The sequence below is a fragment of the Podarcis bocagei genome, assembly GCF_964188305.1.
Source record: "Podarcis bocagei genome assembly, chromosome: 11".
Lineage (NCBI taxonomy): Eukaryota > Metazoa > Chordata > Lepidosauria > Squamata > Lacertidae > Podarcis > Podarcis bocagei.
Genome location: NC_138136.1, coordinates 7716789 through 7729628, shown reverse-complemented (window position 1 = coordinate 7729628; position 12840 = coordinate 7716789). Strand labels below are relative to the sequence as shown.

Sequence of the window (12840 nt, the reverse complement as noted above, 5' to 3'; positions counted from 1 at the left end):
CAAAACACATCTACATTTATATGGATGTCATCCTACCAAATTGGTGGGCAGCTTTAATTGTGCAAGTGGCACATACAATTTCGTAATCAGGATTATGCCAGTTGTGCAAAGTTGCCAGCTTTGACGTGATGTAATAGAGCTTGGAACCTTGAGATAGCTTTTTCCTGCTACACTGACCCTTGGTTATTTGAATGTGTGCCTGTGTATCAGTTTCCATGTTGCTGCATGTTTTACTGCAGTATCTATGCAGGAGTACAGTGGTACCTCATGTTGCGTAACCTCCAGGTTATGCAGCAAACCCAGAAGTGGGTTTGCCACTTGTGTGTGTGCAGAATCAGTCCTTCGGTTACGGAATTTTTGGGATATGGCTGGGCCTCCAGAATGGATCCCATTCCTAACCGGAGGTACCACTGTTTCAGGTTGCCTCCTACTAGAATAGTTTTGTGAATTTTAGATGAGGCTTGTTTATACCCCAACCTCCACCAAGTTCCTGGGGCATCTTACAAGTATTTGATTGAAATACAGCCATATGTCAGCAGGAATAGCCAGGACAGTACCCTCCAGATGTTGGTGGGCTCTGACTCTCTCTATCCCTGGCCATTGGCAACTCTTGCTGGGTCTGGCGAGAGTTGGAGTCCAACAACATCTGGGAGGCACGGCATTGACGATCTCTGACTTAGAGCAACTTGGTGGTAAATACAGAATCATTTTCTAACTGCAGTTGAACTGTTTTCAAGCTGCTGAGCGAAGAATGGTGATTTATCATATCTTTGGTAAACCAGCAGTGGCAGTATTTATTAAACTAGTGCCATATACTTTTAGTTTTATTGCAGCTAACCATATTTCATTGTAACATGTATAACAAATTGTCACTTGCTGTATAAGCTAGCTGCATGGTAAGCTGACAAGCAGAATGGCTTATGGTGCCAGTTAAATGCAACAGGAGCATTTTGTCACTCTAGAAAGGCAATGGCAAAGGAAAGTTACATAATGATATCACTCCAAAAATAACGTGTGTACTTTTACCAGTGGAGTCACATTTTGGACGTCATTAATGGCTTAAAGATTGTGTTACACTGTAGATGCTTAGAGGTAAGTTGAGGTGTGTGTGTAAAAGTGTGTAAGAGATCCATGACCATTCTGAGCCCCAATGATGACTCAGTGGACTTGTTAGGAGTATTGCCATTTGAGCATTCCAGTAAATAAAATACTCTGTTTTCAGATGATAGTTCTAGAATTCATGACAACCTCATACTAACTCAATTGCTTAAAAATACCACCCTGATCTGTGAACATTTCAATGATTACCGTATTTTTCGCCCTATAGGACGCACTTTTCCCCCTCCAAAAATGAAGGGGAAATGTGTGTGCGTCCTATGTGGCGAATGCAGGCTTTCCCTGAAGCCTGGAGAGCGAGAGGGGTCGGTGCACACCGACCCCTCTCGCTCTCCAGGCTTCAGAAAGCTATCCGCAAGCCTTGCAAGCCCGGTGGGAGGTCCCGCCGGCTCGCAAAGCTTGCAGGCAGCAGCCTGCAGCCCACAAGCTCGGGGGATAGCGGGGAGGTGGAGCGCCGTCACCCCGCTATTCCCCGACCTGATCTGGAGGCTGGCCGGGGGGGGGGGGGGAGAGAAGCAAGCTTGCTTCTCCCCATCGCCAGCCCCATAAGCTCGGGGGACAGCGGGGCAAGCCGCTGCCCCACGGAGGCTAGAGAGGCTGTCCCTGAAGGCAGAAGAGGGAGACAGAGCGCTCCGTCTCCCTCTTCTAGCTTGGGGATGGCTGCGCAAACCTGGGGGGGGGAAATAAATTTTTTTTCCTTGATTTCCCCCCCAAAAAGCTAGGTGCGTCCTATGGGCCAGTGCGTCCTATAGGGCGAAAAATACGGTATCTCAATCTATGCAAAATCAACAGTTCTTTCAAACCAACCAACCAACCAACCAACCAACCTAAAGTGCTATTTGTAACTAGTCCAGTGCAGCCCTGTCTCCATGGATGATTTTGTGTATCTTCTTGCTTTAAAGCAAGGCTGGGAAGCCTGTGGTCCTCTATATTCACTCATTCCCAAGGAGTGAATATTGGCTAGGGCTGGTGAGAGTTGGGAGTCAGCAAGAACTGGGAGGGGGAACCATGTGTGCCACCCCTGCCTTAAAGGCTGCTGTTAAAGACACAGAGACATATGCCTAGCCTGACAAGGCAAAATGAATTTTGTCCTGAACTGGGGTGAGAGGAAGAGGTGAACACAGAGGTATCCTCACCTCCTGGATTTCAGGCCAGGTAAAGCAAGATGTTAAGTGATATCGTTAGCATCGGATACTTGAGTCTGCCCCTGATGTGAAATCCAGTTGGCCTATTTTAGTTTGAGAGTTTCAAAAGACAGCTGCCTCTGGATCCATGACTGAGAGTAGAATTACTTTATAAATATTCTTAATTTAAATGTATTATAAAATGAAAAACATTGCTTAATCACATTCCTTCAGCTCAATGTGGAAGCCAGTGTAAATCACTGGGCTGCCTGATAAAGCTAAAATTTATTTGAATAAACTTCCACTTCTTTGCAGTTTATATGTCTTCTCTTGGGGTATGTTAAGGCTACATAATGGAATAATCAATGGACCTTTTGATACTAATCAGAACTGAAATTCTGCCAGGATGGGAAATTCTTGTTGTCTCAACTAGAGATGGTGTGAAAGTCTGTCTGAGGCTGGCTTGGAATAGAAACCAAGGTGTTAATAGGACCTAAATCCAAACCAGAAACAAGTCTTCAAATGTCTACCCTTCATCTCCAGAGCTTTCAGGAATTCTTAGAAGATGAAGTTTCATGCCATCACTAGCACTCACTCCCCTGCTTTTCGAAAGCAGCAGCAATGTCAAAAGGCAAAAGGGAGGATTTTTCTCTCCTGTTTTCCCACCAGAAATTCTGGGTGTAATGGATTCTAGGATGGTAGCCCTGGCTAAGAGTGTGACGTCACAATGGATAACTGGAACCTTTAAAGCATGGGTTACCCAGTTTTTTGGACCAATAGATGCAGCACAAATTTTGAGAGGGTATTGTGGGTGCCAGTCAAAAATTGGCTGTCAAGTGGGTTTAGCATAACACCAAATGGCTGTGATAGGGTGGCATGGCATAACAGAAAATTAGAGAGTACAGTAATTGCTACTCCCCTGTCCCAACAACATCATGGTTATCAGTAGAAGTTGGCTTCAGGCCCTGATTGTGAACAGGATTAACTTGTTCAATTTCTGCTTCTCATACAGCCCTTAAAGGCACAAGGACCCTGTTTTTCCACAGTGTCAACCTTAAATGAAGACCAAGGCTACATTCTTACCTGAGAGTAATTAACTAATTATTAATTTTTGGATCATCACCCTAATGTTAAGTATTCCTAAAATGCCACTCTGAAAAATGCCTGTCATATTAAAAGCGACAATATCAAATAATAATAATAAGAATTTTATTTGCTCCAGTCTAACAAACAATTCTCGGATTCTGAGTTTGCTGTCACAACTGGAAAAGATCAACACAGAATGTTTAGTGGAAGCAGACACTACCAGATATGTTACATCAAAAATTCTCCAACTGGCTCAGAGTCAAGGTAAATATTTGTACATTGAAATCAGCCTTTAAATTTATATGCACTTTACTCTTGAAAATATTCTGTATATAATATACGTATGTCATCCCATATGTCATGGTACAGAGTTATGTTCTGATTGTAAATTGTAGTCAGTATGCTTGCATACATAGAACGAAACACTTTTTTTCTTGATTAGAAGATGTAGTCACTTAGCTCAGGCTGGATGTAGACACATCAAAGAAGCGTTTCAGTTTAAAACGTAAATTTAAACTGGGAAAACGAGTAGAGAAAAATGGGACTCCACATCGCCATCTGGTGGTACAATGTTATATCACATATATAACACTTGCTTTTTCTTAAAAAGTTCCCTTCTTATAATGAGGTTCATTCCTAATATTAGTCTTCTTTTACTTTAATTTCTGTTGATGCAGATAGGTAGGAATTATTACATTGTTAAAAGGAATAATTTCAAGCATCTAGTATTTTTGCAATGTAGATTGTTATTTATTAAGTAAAGTAATCACCATTGGGGATTGAAAACATTTTTTACTATTGAACTTTATGCTTTTCAGCAGCTACTATCTGGTTGCCCACATTTGAAATTTCCTGGTTTATCAAGTGCTCACATGTATTTAACTTTCAGAAAAAATCAGGAAGGAAATGACTGCAAAAGGTTCAACTGGAATAGAAGTTATTCTATCAACTTTAGAGGTACTATTTTTGTTTTAAAAACTAATTTATGGTAAAATAGTGGGTCGGTATGACTTAAGTTTCTTGCACAGTTTCAGTTTCTAAAGTTTGCTTCTCAGTCAGTCTGTTCACTGGATTTTCATGTTTGGGATAAAGTAAGAAGTTTGTTACTTTCCTTTAAAGTAGATGTTAGAGATTTTAGCTATAGCAACTTCTTTTTAAATGAAGGATTCAAAACTTAACACAAAGTTAATGGTGTCCCAAAGTAATGGCATTTAAAATAATTGATAGTTTTGGTTAATTGTCCAGTGCCACTGTTAAGATGTGATTTGAAAACCTAGTGTAGAGCATTGATGTCAGAGATAGAGCTGTCATTTTTTATATCTAAAACAGGCATAGGCAAACTTCGGCCCTCCAGATGTTTGGGACTACAATTCCCATCATCCATAGCTAACAGGACCAGTGGTAAAGGATGATGGGAATTGTAGTCCCAAACATCTGGAGGGCCAGAGTTTGCCTATGCCTGATCTAAAATATTACTGTATTTATATTCATGGTCCTGATTCTGGAATTTTAGTACTTTTTAAAGCTTTAAGTCAAGGCATGGGAATGTGTGGCCCTCCAGATGATGTTAGACTTTAGCTGCCATAATGCCTGACCATTGACCACAGTGGTGGGACAGATGGGAGCTGTGAATCCCAACAACATTGTTAGGGCACCAGGATCCCCATCCCAGTGCTTTAAGAATACGTGTTTGCATATTTGTTGTTGTTTAGTCGTTAAGTTGTGTCCAACTCTTCATGACCCCCTGGACCAGAGCACGCCAGGCACTCCTGCCTTCTGCTGCCTCCCGCAGTTTGGTCAAACTCATGTTGGTAGCTGTGAGAACACTGTCCAACCATCTCGTCCCCTGTCGTCCCCTTCTCCTTGTGCCCTCAATCTTTCCCAACATCAGGGTCTTTTCCAGGGAGTCTTCTCTTCTCATGAGGTGGCCAAAGTATTGGAGCCTCAGTTTCACGATCTGTCCTTCCAGTGAGCACTCAGGGCTGATTTCCTTCAGAATGGATAGGTTTGATCTTCTTGCAGTCCATGGGACTCTCAAGAGTCTCCTCCAGCACCATAATTCAAAAGCATCGATTCTTTGGCGATCAGCCTTCTTTATGGTCCAGCTCTCACTTCCATACATCACTACTGAGAAAATCATAGCTTTAACTATACGTACCTTTCTCAGCAAGGTGATGTCTGCTTTTTAAGATGCTGTCTAGGTTTGTCATCGCTTTTCTCCCAAGAAGCAGGCGTCTTTTAATTTTGTGGCTGCTGTCACCATCTGCAGTGATCATGGAGCCCAAGAAAGTAAAATCTCTCACTGCCTCCATTTGTTCACCTTCTATTTGCAAGGAGGTGATGGGACCAGTGGCCATGATCTTAGTTTTTTTGATGTTGAGCTTCAGACCATATTTTGCGCTCTCTTTCACCCTCATTAAGAGGTTCTTTAATTCCTCCTCAAATTTCTGCCATCAGAAAGTGTTTGTAGATATGTATTATGACAGGTATAATATGATAACTATGAAATATTCTGTTCATTTCAGAATACCCAAGATCTTCAGACTACACTAAATATCTTGAACATCCTAAATGAACTGGTGGCAGCAGGTGTGTTTTTATATTAAATTGCAAATTTGTAACATCTGTCTAGGATTGTAGTGTCTTTTATCTAATAAATGTGAATTTTTATAGTCTTAGATAGTTTAGAAACTTACATAGCTAAGGTTTTCTGCCATAAAGAGAATAAATACTTCATCTGGCCTTTTATATATGACCGGCCTTATACATGTGACCTTATACTTGTGACTATATGATTAAAAAGTAAGAGTTGTTAGAAGGGATGCAGGTGGTGCTGTGGGTTAAACCACAGAGCCTAGGACTTGCTGATCAGAAGGTCGGCAGTTCGAATCCCCGCGACAGGGTGAGCTCCCGTTGCTCAGTCCCAGCTCCTGCCAACCTAGCCGTTCGAAGCACGTCAAAGTGCAAATAGATAAATAGGTACTGCTCTGGTGGGAAGGTAAACGGTGTTTCCGTGTGCTGCTCTGGTTCTCCAGAAGCGGCTTAGTCATGCTGGCCACATGACCCGGAAGCTGTACGCCGGCTCCCTCGGCCAATAAAGCGAGATGAGTGGCACAACCCCAGAGTCGGTCATGACTGGACCTAATGGTCAGGAGTCCCTTTACCTTTAAGAGTTGGTAGTAAAATCTGAATACCTTAGCATTGCTGCTAATGGCTCATGTTCTATTTCTAGGCAGTAGCAGAAGAACAAGTGTTCTTGTTTCTAGAGGAGGGACACAGATTTTACTGCAATTGCTTGTGAATGTCAGCAAAGAATCCCCTCCAAATGAAGAATTAATGGTGCTGCTTCATTCTCTTCTTGCAAAAATTGGCCCAAAAGGTAAGTCAAACCTAACTAAAATCCTCTTGCATATGTTGTCTTTGTGGCACTACCATCGTGTGGCTTTCCCAGACTCAGAACCCCTGCAAAAAAAGAACTCATTCTGCTACTGGCACTGTTCAATAAAGGCCGTGACTGCTTCTTCTGCAGGTCTGTTCTACTAAGGATTAGCAGATAGTGACATTCCCACAAGCCACTTGTTTTTCACTTTGATTGTGTTCAGGATTGGACACACAATGCAAACTGGGCCTAGTTCCCTCCCCACAAAACTTCTACAATGGTAGAACTGAATGGGGAGGCACCAACATCTCACTCTCCTTCCAGTGGCTATTGCAGGTGTAATACCGTTTGTATGCAGCGAGATTGTGTAATGGAAGTGGGGAAATAAACGGAAGGTACTCTAATTTAACCACATGACTATGGAAGAGGCTTTCAAATTCATATGGGGAACAGTTTTGGCAAGCTAAAGCTAAACTGGGGGCCACTTGAGGCACCTGAATTAGTAAATTGGTTCTTGCATCATTTGCACAGATTGGCTATAGGTTGTGCAGGTCTCTTTCCCCAAAAAGTCCATGTCAGTAATTGAATTTTGGGCCTCTGCTTAGCTTGGGCTGTTCTACTGAGCAATAGCCCCATGTAGGGCCTTCTTGGTACCAAACTATGTTACTGAGATCAACCCATGCACAGGGCTGGAAGGGAAACAAATCAAGTGAATATTGTTCAGAGACTAACATGAACTTCTATTCCACCTTCTGTGGTTAATTCATTGTCCTGTGCCGTGTGATTTGTGGGTTTTGTCACTGCAGTCTCCCTGTTTTGGTTGCCAGTTTGTTTCTCAGTTCAGTTCAGTCGTTCACACCAATGTTTAAAACCCTGTATAACTTAGACCCCCAAATATCTGAAAGATGAGCCCCTAATGGGGCTCCTGTAGTAGTTCCACTACCCCAAAAATTGCAGGGAATGGTGGCCTAGGAGAGGTATATCTCTATGGTAGACCCTAAATTGTGGACCCTCCCTCTCCACTGAGGTGTGTCTACCACCAACATTGTTCAGCTTCTGCTATGTGCTGAAGATACATGTCTTTACTAAGGTCATTGTAACCTACCCTGGATCTTATGGTGGAAAGGCAGGAAATTTTATAAATAAGTAAATAAATACAGCAGTTTTTTAATCTAAAAAGCTGTGGCCAGCTAACCCCCACCCCAAATTATAGTTTGCATAGGTTCTAATATTGCTGCTGTTCCTTTTGAATTTCCAGATAAAAAATTTGGAGTAAAAGCCAGAGTTAATGGTGCTTTAAATATAACTCTTAACCTAGTGAAACAGAACTTGCAGAATCAAAGGTTAATATTACCTTGTCTCCAAGTTTTACGAGTCTACTCAACTAATTGTAAGTACCGTGACATTCTTCTCTCAGTGTATCTCAGTTTACAAAGATGTTTAATATGAAAAATCAAAGGACCTTCATCTCCCATTTACATTAGCGCTGAAAGCTAGTAGGCATTCTCTTTTCTTATAAAAATCTGTATGTTGGCTTTCTAACTCCTGAGCATGGAATGTTGCTGAGTAGGTATGTAGATCTAGCAGTTTTAGTGGTAGAGGGAGAAAGATTTTGCCAGCCTTAAAGTTCAGTTCTACACATGTGTACTTTTGCCTCATTGAATTCAATTTTATATACAGCCTCCATCCTAGTTAAATGTTGTGTTGCTAACATTAACCATACTTAATGATAGCCAGGATTCCCTTGAATATTTGCCTGCAAACTTGCACTAGTGTTAACCATTATTAATTTACTGCCAACATAACCCTCAAGAATGGTTAAGGACAAGGGGAATTCAGTAACAGGAGGAGAGGGGCTTAGAATTAGGATTCTTTTGGCCCAGTGCCTTAATCACAATTAAGCAAGAATTGTGTCTTAGCATAGTAAAATTTCCAGAAATGCTGAAGCTGTGAAAAAAAGTTTCAAAATGTTCAAAAACCAAGGCACAGGTTCTGATAGGTGCAGGTACTCTGGAAACAATAGCCAACAGGCGCATATCTGCAAAACATAGTTAACATTCCAGTGTAATAGCAGATGTTCTGCATTAGAGTTTACACATATAAGTAGCATTTAGGTATCTTGAAACTTCACTAGACATGCAAATACAGAATTTCAAGTTGAATGCTTAGTTTTGGGATTTTTATGCTAAGTTAGTGAAATATAAATAGGTAAGATGGTGTTTTGATTATATTTGCCTTGCTTCAAGTGTAAGCATTTATATCTATAACTTTGCACTTTGGTGTAACTTTTTTTTATAAAATTTCAGCTGTAAATGCTGTATCCTTGGGCAGGAATGGACTCGTGGAATTGATATTTAAGATAATTGGTCCTTTTAGCAAAAAGAATACCAGTCTTATGAAGTGAGTAGAAAATCTGAATATATATATATTTTAATATTGTGGACCGTATTTATTTTAATACAAGATTGCTGTTTTGTGCTGCTGTTTTGTTAACTTTGACATTTGTTCGTTTTGTAGTTTTGTTTTACAACTTGAATGTAAATTGCACCTGATTTAATTGTGATACTTTTTGTAACCCACCCTGGGGTCATTTGGTGAAGAGTGGGATGTAACTACAAACAGTAGATAAATAAAACCCAGCAGTTGTGATGGGGAGGAGGATGTGATTTGTGTGGGTCAGTTGAAGTCATTTTGCTAAATGAGTCTTTGAAAACAATTGAATCGATTCATCTCTGTTTTCAAGTATTTGTCCTTGAGACTTAATATACTGAAATAGCCTATCTACTGCTTTCATAGGCCACAATCCAGAGAACCATGTGGCTTGCTCTGTGTGCCCTACAGGGCTTTGGGTCCCGCCCCCCCCCCAAAGTTCCTTCTCGCAAAAACCAGCACCTGATACATTCACAGAACTAAAGAAGAATGAATTGATGATAACATAAATGCACCAGACAATCTATTTTTAACATCTGAATTCTTAATTACGTACCCAAAAGACATTCAGCCTGATTATTTGCACATGTATTAAGGCCCACTGATGTCCATGAGATTACCTAAGTTATTTCTTTTTTTTTTCCTTTTCCCATTACTTCTGAATTTTATTAACCAATGAAGATTGGGTGGTATTTGATACTCAATTGTTTATGCATTTTTGTTTTTTTAAATAAATTTTTTATTAGGATTTTCTCATTTTTTAAGACAAACACACAAAAACATAAACATACATGTCAACATTACACACAAATAACACATATAATTTTAAAATCTTATTTTCTTAACCACTTTCCCGGACTTCCCCCACCTCCCCTTCTTGCATCCCCATTCAAAGTTTAGCCCAGCAAGTTCTTTGTACCCAAATTAATCCCTTATTAATATTTTACTTAAATCATCTTAGTTAACCAATTTCAAACTTCTATATTTCATTTTAATACCCAACATCAACCCCTTTTTCTAAGATCGATCCACATCCCCTTTCACGAAATTCCCAATTGTTAGAATACTTACAAAAAATCTTAACAAATAAGAGCATATACTTGTAACCCTTTGGATTCTAAGGCTCTTCCCCCCCCCTCCCCCGGTTTTGATCCCTAAAAAATTGTCCTTCAATCTAACAGTTCTCAGCCTGGATCTATCACATCCGAGGCCTTTAAATCTCTTTCAGTCCCTTTCAGCCGGTTTTGTTGACTGTCCTTTATGTTGAACATCCGATCTCGGAGCATCTTTGACCCAAAAGGGTCTATATTTTTTCCAACCAGTCCTCCATATTCAAAGGAAGAGTCCAGATCCTGCTTCTTGTTCTTTCCAAGTCCAAATATCCCAAATGTCTCAAACGTTCCAATTTTCACCTTGGTCAAATTTGTAATCCATAAGTCTTCCGGACTCCCCATGGGGAAGAATCCCCACTCTTCATTCTCAATTTCAAACCAAATTTTTGACATCCGAACTTTATCTTCCTTGTATTCTGACCTTAGAGGCCTCTGGTTGTCCTTTTTCACTTGCATCATTTCTGCTCCTCCTTCACATTTCTCCAAAATTGCTTCCCAGCTGTAGATTCTTCTTGAGTCAAGTCCACCACTTCAGCAGAGTTGTTTATTTTAAAATTCAAAGTTGTCAGATTCGTAGCCATAACAAGACTTTGCTCTTGCAGCTTTCCCAGGAGTTCAAAGACCCTATCCAGCTCTGCTTGTAATTTTCCATCTGCGGCCATTGTAATGTCCCAAATCCCCTCTAGAGGGATTTTGATTACTAAGTGTTCTTTTTCCAACAATCCGCTTATTTTGTTGTTATTGCCACTCTAATTTTAAAAGCTTACAGTCCAATGTAACAAAAGTAACCGACACAAATAACAAAAAACGGAATTTCCTGACTGACAGCTCAGTTGACAGCTGCCAAACTCTGTAGATATCTTCACAGGCTCCCTCGCGGGTCACTCCCGGATCCGGGGGGGGGGGGGTTACACTTCAACTCTAAAGATCAGTTCTAATCCTCCAGCGATAAACTTATAAGTCCAAATCGTGAAATTAAGAATTTTATCTCAAAAAGAGAAAGACAGTCTCTCGATCTTAGTTGTTTAATTCTTGCTTTAAATTGCCTGCAAGGGGGGGGGGGGAGGCGGACTTCCTTTTGACACCTCCCCCGGTCGTACCGAATTCAATTGAAAAGAATTTTTAATTCCAAATTCCGTATTACTCACGGGTTGTTGCATTTTGAGTCCAAATGTTCAAGGAAAGAAGTCAGCGCTCTCCAGCCATGGCTTGCGGCTTCACTCCGTGGAAGAAGCGGTCTACTCACAGCACCACGCCACTCTCCGCCACCCGCTCTGAAGCCTTTAAAAAGGCTTCTTTGTGGGTCGGAGGGGGCGCAAATGGTGCCCGCCGAGTCACCAAGTCCACAGGCATCCGCGCCTGTGGTTTCTAAGGGTCCCTGCATCGCCGCCGCGGCAGGACCCCTCCTCCACCGAGCCGATTCCCTCCGGAGCTCGGAGGGAATCCGCCATTAGCTGGTCGCACCAACCCGGAAGTCCCCAATTGTTTATGCATTTTTGTTGGTTGTTTTTTAATTTTTTTTTATTCAAAGTTATAACAAGACATATTATCCAAAAACATATCGTTATTCCCCCCCCCCCAGTTTTCTTCCCTACCCCCAACCCCCCCACCTCTCGACTTCCCTCAGTTCCAGTCTTTGGTTTCTCTAATATTGATATTTTCTGCATGTTACAAAGTTGTATAGATCCTCAAACTGTTTAGCTGATTATAATCAGTAAAAAAAAATTGTGGATGTTTATTCAAAACCTGCCAAGGAGGTTTTGTTGCGTCTTCAGTTACTTTGTGAAAGGTTCCCATTCATCCTTAAAGTCACAGTTATCCTTGTCCCGTAGCTTATATGTCAATTTTGCCAGTTCTGCATAGTCCATCAATTTTTCTTGCCATGATTCTTTAGTTGGGGTTTCTTCAGTCTTCCATCCTTGAGCAACCAGAACTCTCACAGCCGTTGTCGCATACATGAAGATGTTTTTTCAACTTTTTTGGCAGGTCTTTCCCTACAATCCCCAACAAAAATGCCTCGGATTTTTTAACAAATGTTAAATGGAACATTTTCTTCAATTCATTGTATATCATTTTCCAAATTTTTTTAATCACCTTACACTCCCACCACATATGATAAAATGTTCCCTCCTTTTCCTTACACTTCCAACATATATTTGAACTAGTTTTGTACATTTTCCCTAACTGCACGGTTTTATACCATCTGTACATCATCTTCATGTAGTTCTCCTTCAGTAGGGAACAATCTGTAAATTTTAAGTCAGTTTTCCATAATCTAACCCAATCTTCTATCATAATGTTGTGATCTACATCTTGTGCCCATTTAATGAGATTACCTAAGTTATTTCAACACGGGTAGAGAACTTTTAGCCCACAGGTGGGATATGACTCGGGCCCTCCCCATCCTGTCTGTGGCCTCCTCTCCTCTGCCCTGTCATCCCATGCGCTAACTAAGCTTTAAAAAACTTCCTCTGTGCTGAATTTTTGTGTTGGAGGGGGGCAAGGAGGGGAGGCGTGGCAGCTGGGAAAACATGGTGAGTATAAATGTGCTCTGTGCCCGGTTCTTGTGCATATTAGCCATTCAACTCACACT

The 12840-nt window shown here is 41.1% G+C and overlaps 1 protein-coding gene across 5 annotated transcripts in view; it reads left to right on the top strand.

Moving 5' to 3' along the window:
- Positions 1-12840, top strand: part of AGTPBP1 (ATP/GTP binding carboxypeptidase 1) — a 64517-nt gene that overhangs the window by 21314 nt on the left and 30363 nt on the right. For all 5 annotated transcript variants that reach the window (XM_081213557.1, XM_081213559.1, XM_081213558.1 and 2 more), the window contains 6 exons: positions 3463-3590; positions 4216-4283; positions 5852-5915; positions 6559-6705; positions 7964-8095; positions 9012-9105. In XM_081213557.1, coding sequence (XP_081069683.1) covers positions 3463-3590; positions 4216-4283; positions 5852-5915; positions 6559-6705; positions 7964-8095; positions 9012-9105 — 633 coding nt within the window. The remainder of the gene's footprint in view (positions 1-3462; positions 3591-4215; positions 4284-5851; positions 5916-6558; positions 6706-7963; positions 8096-9011; positions 9106-12840) is intronic.